A 24,359-nucleotide genomic window follows, 5' to 3' on the forward strand; every position below is an offset into this window, starting at 1 on the left:
TATTAAATCAAATCAGCTTTTTGCAAGGAAAAGCAAATAACCACATTGTGATTTACATCTATAAAAACATTTTATAATGAAATAATTTATTTTCATTAACAACTGCTGGCAGCTCGAGGTGCATGGGGAGTTTGAATGAACATCAAGTCTAGCTAAAATTTCTCAGTGGAAACACTAATCAGTAATGCATGACAATGTCCAATTATCTTGCATGCTGTAGCGTTGCAATACAGCCCGTTATCTGCACTGCTGTGTGCATGTGTGTGTGTGCATGTAGGATGGTACACGTCCATTGCTCATGTCTCAGTCCAGTCACGTCACCGTGTTTATCTAATGGTGTGCTCATGCTCTCTGAACAATGTATTAAATGATTCCAGACTGCTAATGTAGTTCTGTGGATGCAGAGTGAATATGAGGAACATGGAGTCTGGAGTCCTCTAGGCAGGGACAGCAGGACTCCTCTTCTCAGGAACAGCCCACTGGGAGCACTACAGGGAGGGTTGGATTTCACAGACTAATGGGTGGGGGTGAAGGGATAGCGGTGGTGGCTAACCTTGCCATTAAGGACAGGGAGGAGGGAAGACAGGGAAAGAGAAACTGAGAACGGTAGCATGCTGTCACGCTACCAGATTCAAGGTAAATCTACTACAACCAGGAGATGTGAAGCCACGTCTGACATGCTCGGATGATGTCCGTGTCCTGTGGACGTTACGAATAAGGAAGCAGATGTTGGACGTTCTCCCGAAGAATGAGAAGGTATGTTTGGGCTGCTGACTCCACGTGAAATCAGAAAAGAGAAATAGACTCAGGTTACATACTGCATTGAATGGCTGCGCTCCAATAAACTCAGTGCTTGTGATGGATGTGATCAGATTGTACTCTCCAAGACTGTACTACAGTACATATCTCTAGAACTCTCCTAGCGTCAAGATTAGAGATTATAGGACTCTGAGTTCATGTAATAAGATGTGATTGGATTAAAATCTTTTGTAACCCTGCGTTGTTGAATTCTCTAATCTAATTGGTCAGGAAGTATTGATTGGTTTTCTAACAGCATCTTCTGACAGAAGTTCCACAAGCCTGCTAGTCGAATCCCAGGTTGGTATTAGCACTTGTTCTCATTTCTGTAGTTACAGATTCTATTATGTCAGATTCTTCACTTAATTATAGGTTAATTATAAATAAAGTAAAAACAGGCTGCTATATATTAAAACATGATGTGGTGAGGTTTTCTTTCAGTAGTCTACTGTTTCAGCTCTTCCAAATGGTCAGTAAGCTTTTTGCTCTGCATGATTTATTTTACTTTTAACGTTAAGATAACTTTTTACGGAAAAGAAAAAGAGAGACTAAGAAGAAGAGAAGGTTTACAGATGTAAATGTAACTATATATGGTTAAATAGTTCAACTTGGTTTCTGAGACACTTTCCCCTGTCACTCTTCAGTGATATTAACCAATCTTGTTAGAGGTAATGTATGTGGAAGAGGGCAGATAAAGGGACAGATTCTTCTTATGGTTTCCTGACCAGCAGTTTTGATGGCTCATTTGATGGCTCAACTATTTTTCAATGTACAATTCACCCAAAATAAACAAAAATTTCCTCTTAACCAATTGGACTGTTTGCGTACATAATTGATCCAGATATTGTTTGTCCACCAACAATCTTATATAGCATTATTTACTTGTATAACAAACAAACTTAAAGCTGGGATTTCAGTGCATTTTTGACATATTTCATTTTCCCCGTTAAATTAAAACATACATTTTCCAAGTAATTTCAGAATCTCACATTATTTTCTCTGAGAAATATGCTCAAGTCTCACTTATGGAAAACTCATTTAGTAATGAACATCAATAAATCTACAATATGTGCCAGTATACAATTTTCATATCTTGCTAGTCATCTAATGTGAATATTTATGTTAACTAAGTATAGTAACAAAAATAATTAAATAACCATTCATTTTGAACAATGATACAAAATAAAATTTGCAGAAAATCAGAAAGCAAAAGGGAAATTTCCTCTTCAGTGGTGTTAGATTTACTATTCAATCGAAAAATTCAGAAGAAATATTCAGTCCTGTCATCTCCATCTGAATCAAATCGCCTTCAGTCTCCGTACAGTTGCACACATCATGTGATTTCGTGCACAAACTGATGTTTAAAGCAATTTCAGCTACTTTTGTTGTAGAATGTAGACAGACGCTGTAGTGTGTTTTGTTTTGCTAGCTGTGTGCTTGGATAGTCAGTGTATTTTTGTTGTGGTGTACAGTGTGGCAGGAGATGAGCCTCAGAGACATATTTCTTCACTTAGTCATTGTTGGAGTGTTTGTTTCCTTTTTATTTTTGATTTTGGCTATTTATCGATTTATTTATTTTTGGCATGTGCTTTTAATGTTTTATAAATAGAGAAAGAAAAAAAGCCTAACCATTACTGCCTTTTGCAAAAACACACTGGTGTGAAACACCACTAAAAGCTAATTTTAACTTGTATGTTAACTATTTCAATAACTACATGCCCCCAAAATTTTCTTAACCTGCCAGCTTCTACATGCACAGATATACCTCTGTACAGTTTGAACTGAGAACACAGCAAACAACCAAACTGTGCAGGAAATACACAACTGTCTGTACTATATAATCAAAGCAGCTATCTACCTCTTTATAGCTAAAAACATCTATGTGTGTGCGTGTGTGTCTGTGTGATTGCAATTCAAAGGGGCTGATATGAATAATTGAGCATGCTGAAGTCAACTAGCTGGAGAAAGCCTATGGGAGAGTAACCATTAGACAAGTCGAGGCCTGCGTCAATACAATGTGTTGTCTTTTGGTTTCAGTGACGCGCCAGGCCTCAAGTCCTAACTGATCCACACACCGTTTAAAGGAAAGCTGAATAACCAGAACCAGCCTTAATCCTCTTCCATGATCCATAACAGAGTGGAGTAAGAAGTAAAAAAATCAGAAAAGCATAGGTAACAGATTCAGGCAAACTTTATCATATTGATCTCCCTAAATGATCTGACCGAGATACAGGCTGCATTATGTTAGCGCTAATTGGAGTTGATTTGCTGTGACTCATCCACATTAAACACTAAGCCACTCACTATAGCACAGTGCTGCACATCAGTCAATCAGTCAATAATCTAAACAATCACAGAAAAGTGTACTTTCACTTAGTGATACAATGGCTGTAAATCAGTCTGACTCAAAAATATGCTTGCTGTTTCAAATAATCTAGTAAAAGAACATATTTTATACATAGTTTATACCACAGTGCTGTTGGATTCTGATTGGTCAGAAGGTGTTGATTAATGTTCTGTAACAGCAGCTGTATGTCATACCGCACATGCTTGTTCTGAGGTTATCATTTCTTTAGTAACAAATGGACAGAAAGAGACTTTTACAAAGCACAATGTCTACATGCTGACATTTGGAGATGTTTATTGAGCATTTATGGAAGGAGAATATGTCAGCATTTTGTAACAGTGAAAGATAACTGTAATTTTACTCTTTCAGTCAAGAGAAAAGCTGCATCCCAAATGACCTAAAACACACTATGCACTCAAACTATGCACTATGTACTGTCTAGTGTACAGATTTTAGAGGGGTAGTATGGTCTCAAAGACTAAATGTGTTTCCCAGTCGATCGTAAATGACATCAGACACGTCTATCAAGACGCTTCTAGGTTTAGTAGAATGTGGTCAAGTTTTGAAATGTTGTAAATATCGTCAGCCATAGTGAATTTTTTCCCAGCATCAGCACCTGGTAGCCCCGCCCCTTTTCCACTACATAGGCAAGTGTTGAGTGCGTGAAGTGTCTGACATGCCACACTATTTCAGTTAAATAAAAACATCATCTGGGTACTTAAAGTGCACTTCCTCTTGTGGGAATTTCAGTGTGAACACTACACACCATGGTTATACTACAACATTGTGTAGAATAGTGCACAAGTATGTGATGTGAGTGGGCTTTATGGTTTCTCAGTAACATGACAAAATGCTTTTTTATATTTCCTAATTTCATATGAGAGAGAGGGAGAGAGAGAGAGAGGGCTGTTCAGGGAACAAGTGATAAGTGATAAAAGGAACTTGGTCTGAAGACATTCCACAACATAGAAATAGATACAGAGCACGACATGTCATTGTCTAATTTTTTATGAACTGCATTTCTTGGTAAAATGCTGTGTTATAAGAGGAATAAAAATATCAGCCAAAATACCATCAGCAATTCGGCTACCTCGGAGAAGGAGGAAGTTCATGTGAAGCACTATATATGTATGTATATGTATATCAGCATCAAAGCCTAGCCCTGGAGTTATGAGGCAACAACGCTACCCACCAGACCATACGCCACCATGCAGCTTGTATCACATAGACTTTATACACTGTTAAATATTTCTAGTGAACTGAACAAAGTACTTAAACTGATCTCATTGTATTAGGCAGCACTATTACACTTTGGCGCATTGGGGAGACAAAAAATGGTACAATCTATATGAATGTTTTAAGATGCATCATGATATCTGCTTTCACTATTTTCACAGAGAATGACATTAAACACAAGGCACAACTGCTGTTATTGTCAGTTACTCTGTAAGGAAAAGTGCTTAAATATTGATTGTGAAAGCAATATCTCTTAGTCTTCAGTGATGTATTCGTAAAAACATCTAAAAATAAGAGATTTCTCAGAATAAACTGCACAAATGAAGGTCTTAACTCAGTACATAGAATTTTAAGTCTAATGTGTTCATGCTGTATATGGTTCTCTTTTGCATGTATCTTACTTTTACTGGTACTTGCATTTTAGAGCATAGAGAATATCCTATTTCACATTTGCCGTTATGACCTGTCCCTATTGATCGGAAGAGGATGGCTGAGACGCACAGCTGTTCACACCTGTCGTTATGAACGAGTCTCGAGTGACTAATTGTGATCAGATTTCATACATAAGTTCACACTTGAGAAAAGGCCGTCGCGTGCATTTATTACGCCAGTGTTCAGTGCAATTATTTTCAGGTAGAAATGTCCAGTGAGTCATATTTTTTTGTACCTGTATGCACCATTTCGAACATTTCAATCCTTTCACCTTTTAACTTACAAAACGTATAAACGAAGGAGAAATGGAGCAGCAAATGTAGCTTTGAAAATCTGCTGCTTTTGTGTCTGCAAACAGCCCGGCAGCAGAGTGCTCTACAGTTCAGCACCTTTTCCTGCTACAGAAATGACACAGTTGATTAGAACCGCCTTTCGTTCGTATTCACATTCATGCTACAAATACGATTTATATTATATGTACAGTATTGTGTTTGGCAGACGCCGTTGAACACAGGAAAAATAAAAAAGTGCTTTAATGTCTCTTAAAAATTCATTCTGATACTGGTTCACTGCATAACAGGCTAAAAATAGCCATCTAAGATCTCTGTTCGGAAAATAATTTAGCAAGGAAAGCACGTTATTTTTAATTATAATTAATTTTTATTTATAAAAGCTAATTTAAGTGTTTCGGGGTGCAGTAGGTCTTCAGACATGCTTTGAAACCAGTGACTCAGTTGTTCAGACATCTAGGAGAAGTTCATTCTACCACCTTGGAGCCAGAACAAAGTCTTGATACATACCTTCCTTGTGGCCTGAGAGATGTTGGGATCAGTAAAGCAGTGCTAGAGGATCGAAGTGGTCGTATGCGTCCCAGACCACCACCTGTGATTTGAGTGACCAGATTACAAAGACACATTCAACCGTGTTCACACCTGTACTTAGCACTGACCGCTTACAATCCTATCATTCACGAGGTGCGTTAATGCTACACTGGACATCGTCATTACAAGCCGAATCCATTAGAATTATATTTATTTTATATAACAACTAAATAGTATGACATTCACCCTGTGAGTGAAAATCACCCTTTTTCCAAAACCATCATTAAGCAGAGTGACTGTTTTTAACACTACATTTTTTACACTGGTGATTTACCTAACAGGAAAGAAGGGTTTTTTTTAAACAAGATTTAAACCCATTTTAAACAAGGGTTCTTTTTAACAAGAAGGGTTAAAAATACAGCAAAACCAATTCATGGTTAGATTTAAGGTGTAAAAACATGTTATAGGTGGAAAACCTTAGCTAGTTTCCAGAATTATAGCACAGATGATGTTTTTTCCAGTTTGCCTCATAATCAAAATGTGTAAGACAACAGGACCAGAAGCAGTTTGATTTTGGTTGATTTGATATATTTAAAATTGCAATTTTTTATATTGGACTAAAGAGTTTGTAATGAATAATCACATTTTTATCTATTAAGCAAGATCATTTAGATTATTATATTAGTTAATACATTGTGTTTATACATCTACCACCTTTTATCCCTGATAACTGAATCTAAACTTAGAGAATTGATCCGGAGTTTTACAACTGAGGTCAGTCGTATTGATTATAACCAGTTAAGAAGCAGCAGTGTCTCTCTCTCTCTCTCTCTCTCTCTCTCTCTCACTCTCTCTCTCTCTCTCTCTCTCTTTCTGTGTGTGTTTGTGTGCGTGTCAAGGAAAACAATTGGCATGAAAACCTGGTATATCTTGTTTATCCAGTCACTTGTTTGTTTTCCTGTTGAACGCTCAGATGTGTATTACTGTTGTAATAGATGTGTGTCTGTCTGCAACCTGTCAAATTCTCCCTCTTTGATTACTGTATATAAGAAATATAGCTCTCCTCCTCACAACATCTCATATACTGTAAATACCGGCTTAAAAAACCTGCACATATTTAAATGCTTTTTTTTGGAGTGCCTGAAGTTCACAGTGACAACAGTGCGATGGTCTTCTTCTCAGTGTTGTAGCTCCAGCCTAAGGGGAGTGGTGTGTGAATTCTTCATGAGGTTGACCTGATTTTCTGCTGCTTCTTTCCCAAAGCTGGGTTCTAGCTTTAGCATCAGTGTTTAGCACCCCCTCTGTGAACTAACCCACCACTCTGCTGTTATGCCCCAATTCAGGTGCTGCAGATATGGGAGCCAAGCAGTCGGCGACAGGCAGTGCGGTCTTGTCCCAGTCGCCCACCCTAGAAAACATCCGTGAGGCGTACGGGCAAGGCGAAGAGCACAAGGCGCAGGAGCTGATCCGGATAGCCTGTCAGGAGATCTGCGAAGGACGAGCAGACACGGTAAGGTGGAATCCAGATCAAACAGCCTTGACAGCTGTGTATATTTCTATTGTTTTACCTCAATTATTGGCAAAATATATATTTAATGAATGCTTGCAAAGTATGCTTTCCATGGCCAGATTAGATGTAACTGATGTATAAAATTTAATAACCTTGCTTTGCCATGAAACTCAAGGTGATACATCATGCATCAGGAAATAATCTATTAGAAATAATTGGACATAGATTTACAGAGGAGCTGTTTCTCCCGACATCATAGCAGCTTTTTTTATTAATGAAAAATCAACTTTTCTCTTGTACTAAATGCCTTTGAGAGTCGAGACACGTTCAGTTCTAGTGATTGTTTCTGGAGCTGAGGCTAATGAAGCTAACAAGTATTTGGAAGTCTGTCTCAATTAAAATTCTCTGTAAAATTCAATTCAGTTTATTTGTATAGCACTTTTAACAATTGGCATTGTCTGAAAGCAGCTTTACAGAAGTATATAAAGAGAATAAAAATGTTACATTTTAAAATCAAATTACTATTTATCTCTAACATCTATCCATAATGAGCCAGCCTGAGGTGAAGGTGTCAAGGAAAATCTCCCTGAGCTATGAGGAAGAAACCTTGAGAGGAACCAGACTCAGTTGGGTGAACGGTATATTAAGATTTATACTATTCTAGTGTCAGTGACTAAACTAATTCACTTACACTGGAATAACGTAAATGTAAACAATGCCCTTTTTACAACAGTTCATTATAAACTTAACACTATTTTTTTCCTACTAATGTCTTCAAACATCCCTAATTCATCATACACCAGATTCCCAAGCAAAAAAATGCTGTTTGTTTCATTCCAATATCTCGAACATAGGTAAATTGAGGTATTATTTCTTATTATTAGATGATCTGACTGATATTTCAACCACAAACCCGGTTGTCTCTTTCAGAAAGTTAAGTCCTGATCAGTAGTTGAGGAGTCAAACAATGTCCTTGTATGTATGAGGTCAAACTATCACTTACTGTGCTCATTTCCATGAAAGGTGAAAATAGTAGGGCAGCATGTATGATCATCTTGGTATTTTTTTTATTTTTTGCCCTTTTCTACATAAAAATTAAGCAGCTTATTTTAACAATGCATTCATGAAATAGTTACAGAAGACAAAAAAGAAAGAAAAAATGCATTATTAAGTGCAATTTGTAGCTATAGAGTCTAAACGAGTGCATGTTTTTCTTCTTCCGTTGTTTATTAGCAGGTTGTATATTTAAATAACTGACTCAGTAGATAAAAGATGCAACAAATCAATCTAAAAGTGATTAGACGTGACCACAGCTGAATACAGTTCTGAGGTTGTAATGAAGCCGCAGATGAAAGAAGGCTTTTTTCCAGAATGGTCTAATGGCCAAGCCATCAGTGTGCTTTTGCACCTGAGCCGTCATTATTCCATCAGGCCAGTTTCCTCACATCTGTCCATGTTACAAAAGCTCCAGAATGCACTGAATCCCCAGATCACTTACAAGCATTAAGCGTCTTCTGATGACATGGTGCAGTGTTATTAGTTTTATTTAGCAGACAGCTTTTATAGTTCCTTAAAATCAATGCAAATGTTTTGCCTTGTTTTTTTAGTCTTCTCGGCATGGACAAAATCTTATAGCACAATATGGATAGGATAGATAAACAGTTTCTTTTTATTTTCAATCTTTTCATATCTTGAAAATGATCTATCCATAAAAATTCATGATATGCTTTTTTAAATTTTTTTAAATTGGATAAATTGAAGAAAATAGTTTATTAGTCCATTTATAGGTCATTTCTCGTGTTCATTTATAAATAAATATATAATAAATTGACAATGGACAGGTTGATTGTTTCTTTTTTTTCACCACAATTTCTTTTTGATAATTTAATTTAAGCATACCCATTCACACTACAACTCAACCAGCGTTCAAATTGCATCGGAAATGTTTATACTGTGACAACTTATCGCTGTGAGGGGCTGAGGATACTGAGTACATATATTATTCAGTATCACAATATTGCTTGATTTTGCGTTAGTTATAACGCACTGCTAGTAGTTCCTAGCTCTGACTATAGTGACGTTATTTGTCTGCTAAAAAGTGACTTTTGAGACATTATCTATTAAAAAATATATATAAACATCCATTATACAGCCCTGCGTATGGATGGTTTATATTAGTCTGTCCAGCTGTGCTCTGAAAAGAGCTGCACGCAAGTCTCAATCATGTAAACTATAAACCAGAATAAAAGTCAGAATAAAAATAGGGAAGTGGTCATCATTTCCTAGTACAGAAAAGCTGATTCAAAGGATTCTTTTGCATTCCAAATTTAAACCATCAGATTCTCCGTTGAAAAATGAAGCCTTGCCAGATCACACTGATGAAACACACTTAATATTGTTGGAGTCAAAAGGCCAAAGATATGAAGTCATACTTCTACTTAAATTTGCTACTACACTTGTTGAACAAACTTGTTTTTCTCTATTTGTAAGTAATTCATATAATGTTGTGTAAGATTGTTAAATGTAGCACTTAGATTTATGAAGTAGTTTTAAGAAATAGATTTTCTTGCCATGCACACACATGTACATACAGGTAGATGGAAAAGGGAGCACAGGTATTTTTTTTTTTTTGAACATTTCTAATATAAGAATAACAGCTCTATAAAGAGTTCAATAATAGGAACTAATTTGCATTGTGGACTTTCCACAAATGTGTGTAATTGTAATGTAAGTGTAAACATTTTAAAATGCATAAAACTGTGGTATTAAAACATAATTCAGTATTTGCTGTTTTAGAAATTGTCAGTAACTACTGTATGCTTCATGTTGGCTACATCTGCATCGTGCACAATTTGTATGCAGTAGCCATATGCTATAGAAATTTACTATTCACTATTCTGCTCTGTTGCATTGCATTGTTTGCAGTAAGGTGTTAGGTTATCATTACATTAAAATAGATTTATGTTTGCATCTTTGCGTGTGTTTCTTGTAGCTGGAGCTTTTGTGTGCTGCCAGTCAACATGGTGACAATGAGAGTGTTCGGTTCCTGTTGAAGGATGCTCGGGTTCAATTTTCCCAGGAACCCAGTGAAGGGAATCCAGCTATCCTGGCTGCGCACTATGGCCATCAGTCAGTGGTTCAAGAGCTTCTGAACTCTATTCCATGTAAGTAAAGACTCACCTGCCCTGCTGCACGTATTTTTGCATGTATTTTTGCCTGATTTCTTGCTTGTTTGTGAGTACTAAAGGAAACATTTAAATATTTATCGCTGTAAATGTTCATTCTGTGTTGAATTGTTGTCCAGATATAGCTAATTATCTGGAAATTTTATCAAGGTTTTTTTTTGGGGAAATTACATTTTACATGTGTAAAATTTCAGCCTTTTGGGGATGTGGTGAATAAGGCTGGAGTTCAGGTTAAGGAAGTAGAAGTTTATCAAAGTAGCTTCTTTTAAAGTCATGGCAAATGAAAGAAGTTTCATTTTGCCAAATCGTGAGTACAAGAGTGGTTAAAATAATTTTGATAGGATACAAATCTCCATCTTTTATCATGTTTTAGTGACCTAAAATGCTCCACAAGTGATAGGAAGTGAAAAGCAAAGTCCCACAATATCAATTAGACTTTCCCCTAGCTCAGGGTTCCACTTATTGTGCTTATGCCCTATAACCATAGAGGCACTTATTATAGTCCACCACAAAAATAGGTCACATCAGTTCTCTTCGTTAAGCATTTTAGATCTAATCTGCTTACATTGCGTTATATTAATTGTGTTAATATATCAGTTAATGGGTTTGGCTTTCAGTTGTGCCTTAGGTTAAATGACGCACCTGCCACATGCCAAAGGCACATAGCTTGGTCTGTGTATTGTTATTGCATAGGGATTAATAGAATTAGTCAGCTCAAAATGTGAAAGCTTTTAAGCAGCAATTATCAGCTGGTGTGTCGAAAATGGAAAAACAAAATGCTTCCTTCTTACCCAGCAATCAGAGGCATAGTGGTGAAGGTTTTTGGGCCTTGCTCAAGGATCCTGGAGTGCCAGCTTGGTCCTGGGAATTGAACTCACCACCTTCTAATCAGCAGCCCAATATCTTAACCACTCAGCTACCACTTTCCCAATTAAAGGGAGAAAACTATCAAATTGATACTCTCTAAAAGGGGAGGAAGCAAGGCATAACCATTTTTTAGCTCAACTACATGTGACTTTTGAGAATTCTGGTGAACATTCTGGGAAATTTTATTTTTACTAGGGACTATAAATAAATTACACTGTCCAGGCCTTAATTTGTTCTAGACTAAATGTCACTCTTTATGTCACTTTTTTTAGTTCCATGTATCCGCAAAGACTTGTTGAACTGGATGCTGGCAACGGCATGTCAGCAGGGCCATTTAGACGTGGTGAAGCTGCTGGTCGTCAATTACCAGGCTGACACAGAGGACTTCGCCCTGCATAGTGACGAGTTTGCAGTCATTACTGGCTTGCCGCTGTATGCTGCAGCCAGGGCAGGTACTTTAGCACCAAACTCAGCTTGGAATCATATGAAAGATTATCACACAAAAGCTTAATGATGTCTTTCTGTGACCTGCAGCTGATTTCACAGTTTTTGCTCTAAAGATTGTGTGGCAGCCTGGAAGAACCCACAGCAATGTGGTTATAAAAACTTCAGCTGTTAAAATGTCCACATTGCAATAATATCTGATTACAAACGTTACTGACTAGGTTAATGTTCATTTCACTACAGCTCATAGCTTTCCAACAACTTGATAACATTTTATATTTAATATTGTTCTTATATTCCTGTAAAGCTGCTTTGCAATGGTGTCCATTGGTAAAAACGCTATTCAAATAAAATTTATTTGAATCTGACAGGTTTTCCCAGACCACCACTTCACACTAGTAATGAAAAACTAGTCCATACTTTGTGAAAAATTTCATAATGAGATTTTTCATCATGGGGTTCTGCCAAAAACTGCCACAGAGTTGGAAGCACATGATTGTACAGAATGTTTTTGTATGCTTTACAATTTCCCTTTATTTGGACCAAGGGGCCAAAATCTGTTCAAGCATGACAATGCCCCTGTGCACAAAGCACAAGCTTCATGAACACAAGTGGTTTGCCAATAATGGTTTGGAAGATCTCAAGTGGTCTTAGAGCCCTGACCTCAACCCCAGAGAACCCTTCCATCTCAGGCCTCCTCACACATTATCAAGTGCCTGATCTCATTAACATTCTCGTTGTTGAATGAGCCTAAATCCCTACACCCACACACCAAAATCTATCAGAAAGCGTTCCAGAAGAATGGAGATTATTATAACAGCAGCATTAACGGGAGCACTAAATGTGGAATAGGATCTTCAGAACACACATGGATTTGATGGTAAGGTGTCCACATACTTCTGGCTATGTTGTTTAACTGATATGTTAGAGCTATCAGTTTTAGTCCTAGTTTATGTGCAAGAGCTAGTTTCATCTGCACTTTAGCCAGTTTGAATTCTAGGAAGTGAAACATCCGTATGAGCCACGTGGTGGTCTACATAATAGTAACTCCTCCGAATAATTTCACAATGTTATGATTTAACCATCATGTCATCATAACAGTCAACAAACTTACATCCAGAATACAACTGTAATCGCTACCCAAACCATATTATGCTGTCTCATGTCCCCAGTGCTTCAGTTCCCTCATGCTGACACAGTGGTTGAGTTGGATATAATGTGCTTTGAAATTCAAATGATTAGTACTAAGTGGAGTTAAAAATGGTTTGTGCCACGCTGTTTCAACTTGAGGAAACCCGGGCCTTTGGGACGTCACACTGTAGGATGTACTGAGAGCTTGCAAAATATTGACAGAACTTACAAAATGTGTGTTATGCAAGAGAAAGCAGTGCTATAGAGCCTGCCCTGAAATATAAAGTAGTTGTTTAAGTTACATTGATTCATTTAACTACGGTAATGCTTTTATTTAAACATTATTTAAACAATTTTGATGAGATTTTAAATAATAACCTTTGATCTATAGTCTAAATCCTTCACTAATCTACCATCTATGGCCAGTCAAACTATTTTATAGTAAATTCTTTAATTGTCTTTTCAACAGTTTACTACACCACATGGTTTAACCAGCTTAAAGGGTTTATTACAGATGTTTGTGGAAACCTTATCATCAAGCCCACATGTGTGTTCTGAACATTCTGTTCCAGATATAGTCGTCCCTTTCTGGTTATAATAACCTTCACTTTTCTCTGAAGTTTCTGATTGATTTTGGATTGTGGTTGTGGAGATTTGTGCTCATTAAACAAGAACATATACAGGCACATACAGATCTAAAAGTCTATACAATCAGTTGCTTGCAACAGCTCGGGGAGGAACCACATATGGGTATAATGGTCAGGTCTACAAACCTTTGGCAATATAGTGTATTTCTGTCAGCATCTGATTGTAATATTTGGCCCAGATCCAAAGCCATAGCCTCGGATTATTTTAGGGGATTTTTTTTTATATACACTACCTATTTTCCTTTTTTTTATCCTGGTGATACAAGATATAGTTCCTCTTTAAGGCTAAACAGTGAGGTAAGAGAGAATCTTACACTTCCTCTTGTAGCGTCTCTGTTATTCAAAGTAATCTCATGCCTGCCTTCTTCCTGCTTCAGGAAATAAGGAGATAGCAAGGTTTTTGCTGGAGAATGGCGCCTGCTTCTCTTCGTACACACTGATGGACTACGGCAACTTCACGCAGGAGCTTCTGAGAGAGCACCTGCTGGAGGACACAGACACACGCAGCGACGGCAGAGTGCAGCATGTGAGCCTGCTTTAGCTGTTAACTCAGATTTATTTTATAAACCACTCCAGTGGTTTCGAGTCACGTCGTTTTTACAGACATTTTTTGTGGATTGAAACTTCTGTATTTTCAGAACTACTAACATTTGCTTGGATTAACACATTTATAGTACATTTACAGTTGATTGCAGTTGCATTGAAACTTCATTAAAAAGTGATGCAACAAACCACAGCAAGTAAAAACTGTCGTAGTCTTAAGCAAAGAAAATGACCTTGAACATATTTTAATTAAAAAGCATAATGTTTTAAGTTTGTTTTTTTATTTCTTTCTTTAAACTTTTATAGCTGTTTAGCTAGATTTACCTACCTAATGTTAATATTTAAGTTGATTGCTCTACCCATGCTAATATATAGATGGATTTGTTTGCCCATGCTAATTCTTTACTATGTCTGTGTTTAACTGCATATTTTTCTAATCAAACTAACATATGCATTCCCCCATGCTCCTGTTTAGTTACATTTATTTACCCAGTGTTAACATTAGATTTATTTATGCATGACTTTTTATAGCATGCTTTATATACCCTTACTAACATTTAACTGTATTTACTTACATGTGTTAACATTAGATTAGGCTAGATTTATCTACCCATGCTAATATTCAAGATAAAAATAGTAAGATATTTTGTACCACCTAGTATTTAAGTAGCTACTCATTTAATCTGCTCATGCTAAAGTTCAGTCAGATTTATTTACCTATGCAATTTATTTTAGTTAAATTTATTAACTCATGCATAGAGTTATGTATCTATGCTAATCATCACACTATGTATTCCCCAATGCTAATATTAACTTTATCTACCAGACTAATGTTTAAGTAAAGTGGTTTAGCCACACTTACATTTACCTATATTTATTTGCACATGCATACATTGTGGAAAATAAGCTTGTTACATTTATGTAATTAACATTTGTATTTTGGTTCCATGTGATTGAATTAAGTAACATTAACACAATCAGTTTTTGTACATGACAAAAACGTCGCTCTGGATAAGGGCGTCTGCCAAATGCTGTAAATGTAAATGTAAATGTAAAACAGTAACAACAAGAACCTTTAGAGAAATGATGAAATCATTCGATGTTTCAATGATTTTTCATGTAACTCCATAAAAAATAAGAATATCGTACTAAAGCATATGTGCTGTAACATAAACAAATCAAAAATGTTGCCAATGGCTTCAAAATTCTTAATTTTTTTTTAGATTTCTAGGGAGATTAATATTTGTCATCTGTGAATCTTCATGTGTAGCCTGTGAGTGTGCAGTGGTCCCGGTTAAAGCTGCCATGGTTGGAGCTGGACTGGTTCCTGGATGTTTCTTCCAGGATCACAGTGCTGGATGTGTCACACAACAGCCTGAACTCTCTGCCCTCGGTGGTGCCATGGGGCCTCATAAACCTGCACACACTCAACCTCTCACACAACAAACTCAAAGAGCTTCATACACCCCAGTCCTCTCAGGAGATCATCTGCATCAGGTACAGTGCAACACAAAACAAGACTGACCTTCATAAGAACGTTAAATGGGTGGGCACATTTACAGTTGTGTGCAAAAGTTTGGGCACCCCTCAGCATGTCCTGTGTTTGTTTTTTGGCTATTTTTTTGTTTTGTTTTTTCTTTTGCTATTGTCAGTGAAAAGTAACTAACATTCTTCTGCAAAGTTAATGCAAAGTTTCTTTATTTTTGAGAAAAATCTGAAAGAAAAAAGTATTTGTGTTAGGTGCAAATGTTTGGTTGTAAAATGTTAAATTTAATAAAAGATTTGATTACAATTGCAGAGCAAAATAAATTCTCTGACTCTTCAAATGTGAAGAAAATGTCTTGATGACGATCATTATAATCAATTACATATACATTTTTTCTGTACCTTTTCTTTTGTAGGGTTTTATGTTCTCATGCAAAACAAAACAAGGCTGAGTTCTTTTTAACTCTTTTTACTACATACATTACGTAATACATTATGCACTACATGCCAAATTCTTTTTTCAGTAGCAGCCAGAAAAAACGATGACACTGATGACAGTATGCTTTTAAACTACTTAGATTTCATCACTAATTGGACATATAGTTTGTTTATTTTGTATATTTGTTAGAAAGTTGGCATAACATTCTAGCACAAATATGAGTATATAGTGCTATAAAATGTCATTAATTTAAAACTTATTTGTTATTAGAAAATCTCTATGTATTCAGATTCTTTAATTATTCCTTCTATTCCTTCTATTCCTTAATCATGCCCCACTGGGTCATTATTACAGTACATAACCTGTAGAGGGGTAGGAAGATGTTTTAATAAGCTATGATACTCCTCTCATACACAATATCTACATCAATTATTCTGTGTCCTACAGTCTCATTTCACGTTCAGGAGAATAGGTTTGTAATTGCAGCTGGCAGATCACTACGTAATGAAGGCTTATTGGCTTTTTTGCTCCCATTTGCTTTCCTAGCGCCGTCTGTCCAGTCTGCTGTATTACCCCCACTTCATGACAGTTTGACAGGAACTTTAAAGTAGTTAGTGAAAGACTTTATGTCCCATAAGACTTTATTTGTCACATATACTTTACAGCACAGTGAAATTCTTTTCTTCACATATTCCAACTTGTTAGGGAGTTTGGATCAGAGCACAGGGTTAGCTATAATGCAGCAGCTCTGGAGTAAAGACCTTTCATTCCAATTAAGCAGGATCCACACCTAATTCCACTAGTTTAATCAGTAGAATCTTAACTTTTATTAGACACAGGTGTCTGCTTGGTGTGACTGAAAACCTGCACTCACACCAGCACTTTCCAGATAAGATTAGACACTCCTGTGTAGTACAACAAGATCAAGACATTTTTGCTATTTAAATATATGTGGCGTTGAAGTTTCTGTAACATCACTTTCTCTCTCTCTCTGTGTGTGTGTGTGTGTGTGTGTGTGTGTGTGTGTGTGTGTGTGTGGCCTCGAAAGATTACAACAAGTCAATCTGTGCGAGAACGATTTGGAGAGTCTCCCAATTGGCTTGCTGCATCTCAGCCAGATCCAGAGAATCTTCGCAGCCAAGAACAAACTCAGCATCCTTTTCAACATCCCTAATGGTACACACACAACACAACACAAACACACAACATTCAGAGTCTAACTGGTTATTTAGAAGTGTGATTAGGACTGATGAGACAATTTAGGCTCATGAGGCTGATTAACAAATTGCAGTTTGCTGATCTTTCCTCTTTTTAGGAAGCACTTTTTTTCAGCTTATATGAGCTTTTCATCCACCATAAGTGGAAAGAGTGTATAGACTAAAAGCAGACAGGTTATCAACTCTTTAATGCAGTGTTCTAGCAGAGCATGTTGTATGACATCATGAAGAGCAAGACTTCACAACATGTAACAATGTGTGAATCTGTGACAAATTAAATTTATGTAATAAGAGTATGATGTGTCAGTTTCATTAACGCTTCATAACTAATGAAATAAAGCAATCTTTAGTATTATAGATCAGATTTTAAATCCTGCTGTAATATAAAATCAAAATGCTGGAAATGTTTGAATTTGAAGTCATCATGATGTCTTAAAATAAATGTAAAATGTGTCTCAGTTGAAATATATTTAAGGAATTTGATGGAGAAAATGTTTTATAAATTTTACAGCGACATAAAGCCATATACAGTGTTGAGTATGATGTGCATGTGGCAGTTCCATGTGATTCTAACCTTACATTTACTGAGAGCTGTGTGAAGAACAGGACCACTGGCTGACAGTTTAACATGCTGAAGGGTATGTTTTTGGTTGTAAATACACTTCCAAACACTATGGAATCTGGGTCTGATATTCATTCATTCATTCATTCATCTTCTACCACTTATCCGAACTACCTCGGGTCACGGGGAGCCTGTGCCTATCTCAGGCGTCATCGGGCATCAAGGCAGGATACACCCTGGACGGAGTGCCAACCCATCACAGGGCACACACACTCTCATTCACTCACACAATCACACACTAGGGACAATTTTCCAGAGATACCAATCAACCTACCATGCATGTCTTTGGACCGGGGGAGGAAACCGGAGTACCCGGAGGAAACCCCTGAGGCAAGGGGAGAACATGCAAACTCCACACACGCAAGGTAGAGGCGGGAATCGAACCCCGACCCTGGAGGTGTGAGGCGAACGTGCTAACCACTAAGCCACCGTGCCCCCCCGAGTCTGATATTACATACATAAATATGACACTATTCATATTGTATGGAAAGTTTTGGACTTATCGTATGGACTCGAATAGCAAGAATTTCCCCAACAAAAATATTGACATATTTTTACTTAAGTTACAGTCTGTGAATAACGTCCATTAAGAATATGATGTGTAAGTGAATAGAAAAAAACTGCTGTTCTCTCTCTCGCTCACTCTCTCTCTCTTGCTTTACCTCTCTCTCTCTCTCTCTCTGTGTCTCTTTCTCCTCCAGGTACTAACTGGATCGGGCTGCGCCGGCTTCAGGAGCTGGACGTTTCTGATAACCACCTGACTGATCTTGCGTCCCATGTGCTACACTGCTTCAAATCCCTCAACAGCCTCAATATCAGCAAGAACCGTCTGAGCTGCTTCCCTGACCCCTGGGCATGTCCCTTGGTGTGTTCACTGACATCCTACTATCTTTCCCTGTCACAGAATGTGTATGGTTATTGGATTAAAACTGAACACTTTCTTCTTTAGCAGTGTCATATCCTGATGTTTATATGATCGAATATCACCATGCTGCCTTTCAGTCTAATCAAGCTGTCATTTTTTATGTAGAAAATCTGCAAAGCTGCATCCAACCAGATCCAGAGTCTTCCTGACACAATCTCCATCTTCTGGAGGACCCACCTAAAGGAAGTGGACTTTTCGGAGAATGCCCTGAAGGAGCTGCCCTCCTACATATTTGAGCTTGAGGTGAGGGAAGTTAATGAAACAAATGTGTAAAAGATTTAAAAAAGAAGCTATATTCATGAGTATATCGCAACTATGCATCTTAATGAGCCTGACTTCCATGCAGCATGCGGGTGACAAAAGACAGTGTTTAAAGAGAAGCTGTTCTAGTTTGCCAGTTGATATTTAAGAAATAATACATGACTTGTAAATAGGAAAATAATCAACTATGGTGTGGTGTAATGCAGCCTGAAGCAGATTTCTTTTACCAGTGCTAAAGCCGGCATTTAAAAAAATTAGAGCAACATCTAAAAACGTATTGATCGCTCGTTATGTTTAATGTTGTTATGTACAATATTACAGTGTTAAACAATGCTTCCTTTACTACATTCTCTTTTTCTGTCTTTCTGGAATTTAATAAGACAACAAAATGCAACTTGTCATGTTTATCTATCTATCTATCTATCTATCTATCTGTCTATCTATCTGCCTGTCTGCCTGTCTGCCTGTCTGTCTGCCTGTCTGTCTGCCTGTCTGTCTGTCTGTCTGCCTGTCTGTCTGTCTGTCTACCTGTCTGTCTGTCTAGTTTCCATTTAAGTATATCAACTGAATCTGTTCAAGTTCCTAAATAAATAAATTTAGAAAGTACTTACAAAACAACAGAATTCAACCAGTGATGCAGAGAGAAGACAAAATAATGCAAATATTGATAAAGTAATTTAAAATGAAACCAGTAGTAAAAAAGACAATCAAAAACCAATATACAGTAAAACACAGGATGCTACAACATAGATAAACACTATAAAAGAAAGCTCACAATGCAATAAAATAAAGGCATAAAAAAGGTTATAACCAACAAATCACTGTTCAAGGTCACAAGAAGTTGTGACATAGTGTGTTTTATTTTTATGTGTAATTCTCTATCTAACCTCATGATGGCATTACTCTCATAGTGTTGGACGTATCTGTGAGTGCAGTGTTTATGGTTTGTAATGGAGTGCAGTGTTTATGGTTTGTAATAGTCATTCGCTGACTATAACATTTTCAGACTTTGCTTCTGTTCTTGTTATTTAGTTTTGTTGTAATTAGAAACGACTAATTCTTGCAAGAATTGGTATCAGACTGACATTGGCGTAAACACAGGCTCGGTATCAGTTTATTTTGATATAATTACATATGCCATGAAAGTGTGTGAGGTAACTGATATGACTAATACAACAAATATTTTGTCTTAAAGCACAGTATTATGTCTGTGATGATTTATACAAAAGCATTGAATCTTAAAAAAATATCCAGCAAGATTTACCTGAACTATATTTATGGAGTGAAATCTTTTTAGAACAAGATAAAAAAAAATTCTTTGACAGATTAATTTTTTCTTTGCTTGAAGGAGTTTGTAGAGGCTTGGCAGATAAAATACTCAGCTTTGGCATTTCACCACCGATGATTCAGAGCTTCAAATCTAGTATAAATCTCGCTCACACACAAACACACACACACACACACACACACACACACACACACACACACAGTAGAAAACAAGATCTGCATAATCTGAGAGGAGAAAAAGAACAGGGGATCTGTCTATTCAAACTGATTAGCAGGAAGCTGATGTCTGTTCATTCATGAAGCTCAGTGGTGCAGGTGGCCTGAATGTCAACACTAGGAATACTTCAAACATCAAGTACGACTTTTCATAATGGGCTGTCAGTTGCATCTGTTCGCAAGTGTACCATCAAGTATACCGTTACAAAATAACTCGAACAGAGTCTGCATTGACGATTGCAGTAATTTCCAGACAGCTTGTTTCTCTGTTGTGTAAAAAATTACTCCGTAGTTCTGTTTGCTTACAAAAAGAAAAAAAATCATATGTATTTTCAAATACAAATATTATGGAATATCATAGTGAACAATGGGTAAAGGTTTAGTATAGTAACACGCTAACCATAAAAATATTAACAAATGTATTGACTACATAACAGCTGAAGCACTCCAATTTCTACCCCTAAAACACCCACTGGGTAAAGAATCACAAATTGTACTCATCATTTAAAAACAAATGGCATTTTTATTTAAAACACTAATAAATACATAAACTACTAGACAGAGCACTGCTAGAACAACAAATATCTTGAGGCATGGATTGACCTTATACAGTATATACAACATATCGGATGACATGATGACACATCAGCTGCAAAAAACTACAACACACAAACTACCATGACTGCTGGGGTAGCACTGACTGGAAAAAAAAACACACGCTAATACTTAAACTACAAGAATTGATGGTGTAGCATAGCTATAGTAAATCCTACAAAAGTACTCTGAAATACTCACAAGTAAATAACTGTACTGGAACAGCACTTAATTAACTATTATACTAAAACACTTACTGTACAACCCAAACAAATTCTAACAAATAATTCAACTATCCTACTTGCACACTTACTGTAAAACACTAACAACTAATTAAACTACTGTAGCTGCACACTTACTGTAAAACTAATGACTACTGCCACTTACTGTCAATCACTAACAAATTCTTAAACTAGTTAAAGTAATTTAATAAATACTGAACTAACCTTTAGGTGTGCAGCTATAATTGTTTTAATATTTGTTAGTGTTTTACAGAATGCATTTTACTGCAGTGCTTTAATTGTTAGTGTTTTACAGTAGTCGTGTTACTGTGGTAGTTTTATTATCTTTAGTAACAGACCTACTGTAAATACTAACAAATTAAGCTGTATTAAAGAACCTATTATAAAATATTACCTTAAGTAAACTACAGGGACTGCTGCAATATCATTAAATGAAGAGTTGGGGTGTATAAGAGCTGAAATGACACAGAGCAGCATTATATCCAGCATCACGGATGTAATTTAATGCTCGAGCAGTTTGACAGACAAGGAAAGAACTCTTTCTCGAGCCCAATTCCAAACATCCATATACAGAGCCTCAGGTTGAGTTTGTTGCAAAGCCAAAGCGATTTACACATGACAGAGAAGCAAACCGAACACCAGGAGTGATATAACTCGTTGTATAATCTCGAAATATTACAGTCCTTCAAGCTGGAGATGGCTGACTGCAGTAACAATCATGATACAAGGTCATTCTGAGAAAATACTTGTAGAGAGTTGTGTTTTTAGGGTTGTAATGGAATCTACAGAGTAAGTGATGCACTTGCTGATGTAGTTTATTACACTAATCTGGAAGAGACGATCTCAGTCTCTCAGTAACACCGTTCACATACAGACCAAAGAGGTGACTGGTGTGGAACATAAACTTTGACGAGTGACTTCTAATCACCCTGGAGTTTACGTCCTGTCAGGTGTGAAAACTGTAATGAGAAAGTGGTTCATTAAATTAAATGGTCAAAAGTATGTGAGCACTTGTATGTGCCCATGTGCTATGTTAACCATGGGCGTTAACACAGAGTTGGTGTTATTAGAACCTGCCCTATTCTGAGAAGACTTTCCACTAGATGTTGGAGAGATGTTGTTCATTCAGCCACAAGAGCACTAGTGACGTCACGCATTCCAGTTCATCCCAAAGGTGTTCAGTGGGGTTGAGATCAGACTTCTGTGCAGTCCATTCAAGTTGTTCCACACCAACCTTTATAAGCCATGACTTTTTAGACCATGTGTTGTATGTTGTCAAATGTGTTGACATATTTGTCCCCCTACTTCTTGTGATGGGAAAATAATGCTAGAGCATACAAGGTCATTCTACACGATTCTGTGCTTTCAACTTTGTGCCAACACGAAGGTCCATATATGGACATTTGGGTGTGATAGTCAGGTGGACACATCATTTTTGCAATAAAGTGTGTAAGAATCTAACATAAAGCTTGATAATAATGATAATACTACTACTACTACTATTAATAATAATAATAATAATAATAATAATAATAATAACAAAAACAACAGCATAAAATGACTATAAAAAGAAGCAGATAGATCATTCATGTTTGCCGGTGCCTAAGTGTTTACATAATTTAGAAACTGTTGAGGATTTTCTCACATAACACAGAAAGCATTACACATCATTAGTTAATGAATAATCGGTTACACATGTGTTCTTATTAAAGTGAGTGTATTTACTCAATGGAAAGTGTCCTTACTGCATCTCTAAAACGTGATGTTAACCTCAACCTTTGTGCTCACTGATTTTACTGATTCATAGCCGCAACATAACATGACATCAACAGAAACAATACATCATGAATTTGTTGTTGCAAACACTCCAAAGGGATCAAACATCATTTCTAACTTAGCATTATTTGCATTTTAAGTAACTACACGTTTCTGTAGACAAGGTGTTTTGGATTTTAATAAATCTTAATTTTAATACATTCTCCTTTGTACTAATGAAAGGGCTTAATGAACTCTTTAGGCCATTGTTAATATGGTACAGATTGATTTTTTTTTTCCCCCCATTGAACAGAGGCAAATGTTAGTTACACGCTTTTGAGTTCATTTACGTGTCTTGTGAATGAATCATTTTAAAGTGCTTTTTTATATTTGATTTGGTCTTAAATTGCATTTGAGCACTCAGTATAAGCTAATTACATACCCAGGCTTGTAGTTTTTCATTCACAGTTGCCTGGCAGACAGTTTGCTTCAGTAAGCTGTAGATGTAATGGACAAGGTTTTTCTCCAGTTATCCAACAAATAGAGAATGAAAAATAAACTCTATTTCCTATTGATTTTCACACAAGAAAACAGTTCTTTTGACATGTTTTTTTTTTTTTTTTTTTTTTTTTTTTTTATGTAACACCTCCAGATTGGTTTAGATATTTCTCCTTGGTGGAAAGCACCTGAATACTGTGGCACTGTGGTCCTTTTTTACTAGGTGTGTACTGTAGGGATGTAGTCCAACAATGACCCACAATTCAGCAGCAAATGTTCTCTTTTTGTACATAGGGATACTGTGGGATGTCAAAAAAATCCTTTAGTTGAAGAAAAAAATATATATTGGAATGGACAAGGATTTGTTCATTCATTCTCAGTAACTAATTAGTAATAACTGCACTAGCAGGATATTTAAAAAAGTCTCTTGCACAGTAAAAATGTCTCTAGTCAAATTACAGTGCAACAGTAAAGTTTGTTTTATAATCAGAAATATTATCAGTAGAGAATAAGGTCTATTGTTTAACACAGAGTTGATTTTCCATGTATGAATGCATTGTAGTTAGCTTGTTTTTTTTTTAGCTTAGACAGTTGTACTTTATTGTGATGATGATGATGAAACTGATTTAGTTTTTTAGCACAGGATGGATTTCATGTTTATCAGGAAACAATATTGTCGCACTCTTTTTGCCCAGAATTTGTTTTATGATGAAAATACAACTTGTTATATGTTGAATTTTATTACACCAGTTCACAGGGGCTAGTGTTGGGTTGTGTGAGTTTACAGCATTTGGCACATGGCCTTATTCAGAGTGACTTGCACTTTCTCACTTTTATACAACTGAGCAGATGAGTGT

The 24,359-nt window shown here is 36.5% G+C and overlaps 1 protein-coding gene across 2 annotated transcripts in view; it reads left to right on the top strand.

The window, feature by feature from the left end:
* lrrk1 (leucine-rich repeat kinase 1) overlaps nucleotides 1-24,359 on the top strand; it is a 97,364-nt gene that overhangs the window by 10,356 nt on the left and 62,649 nt on the right. For both annotated transcript variants that reach the window (XM_060884263.1, XM_060884271.1), the window contains 8 exons: nucleotides 6,978-7,144; nucleotides 10,137-10,308; nucleotides 11,469-11,648; nucleotides 13,796-13,944; nucleotides 15,232-15,458; nucleotides 16,934-17,061; nucleotides 18,426-18,589; nucleotides 18,755-18,892. In XM_060884263.1, the coding sequence (XP_060740246.1) occupies nucleotides 6,978-7,144; nucleotides 10,137-10,308; nucleotides 11,469-11,648; nucleotides 13,796-13,944; nucleotides 15,232-15,458; nucleotides 16,934-17,061; nucleotides 18,426-18,589; nucleotides 18,755-18,892 (1,325 nt within the window). The remainder of the gene's footprint in view (nucleotides 1-6,977; nucleotides 7,145-10,136; nucleotides 10,309-11,468; nucleotides 11,649-13,795; nucleotides 13,945-15,231; nucleotides 15,459-16,933; nucleotides 17,062-18,425; nucleotides 18,590-18,754; nucleotides 18,893-24,359) is intronic.

This window comes from Tachysurus vachellii, chromosome 1, assembly GCF_030014155.1.
Source record: "Tachysurus vachellii isolate PV-2020 chromosome 1, HZAU_Pvac_v1, whole genome shotgun sequence".
NCBI classification, from domain to species: domain Eukaryota; kingdom Metazoa; phylum Chordata; class Actinopteri; order Siluriformes; family Bagridae; genus Tachysurus; species Tachysurus vachellii.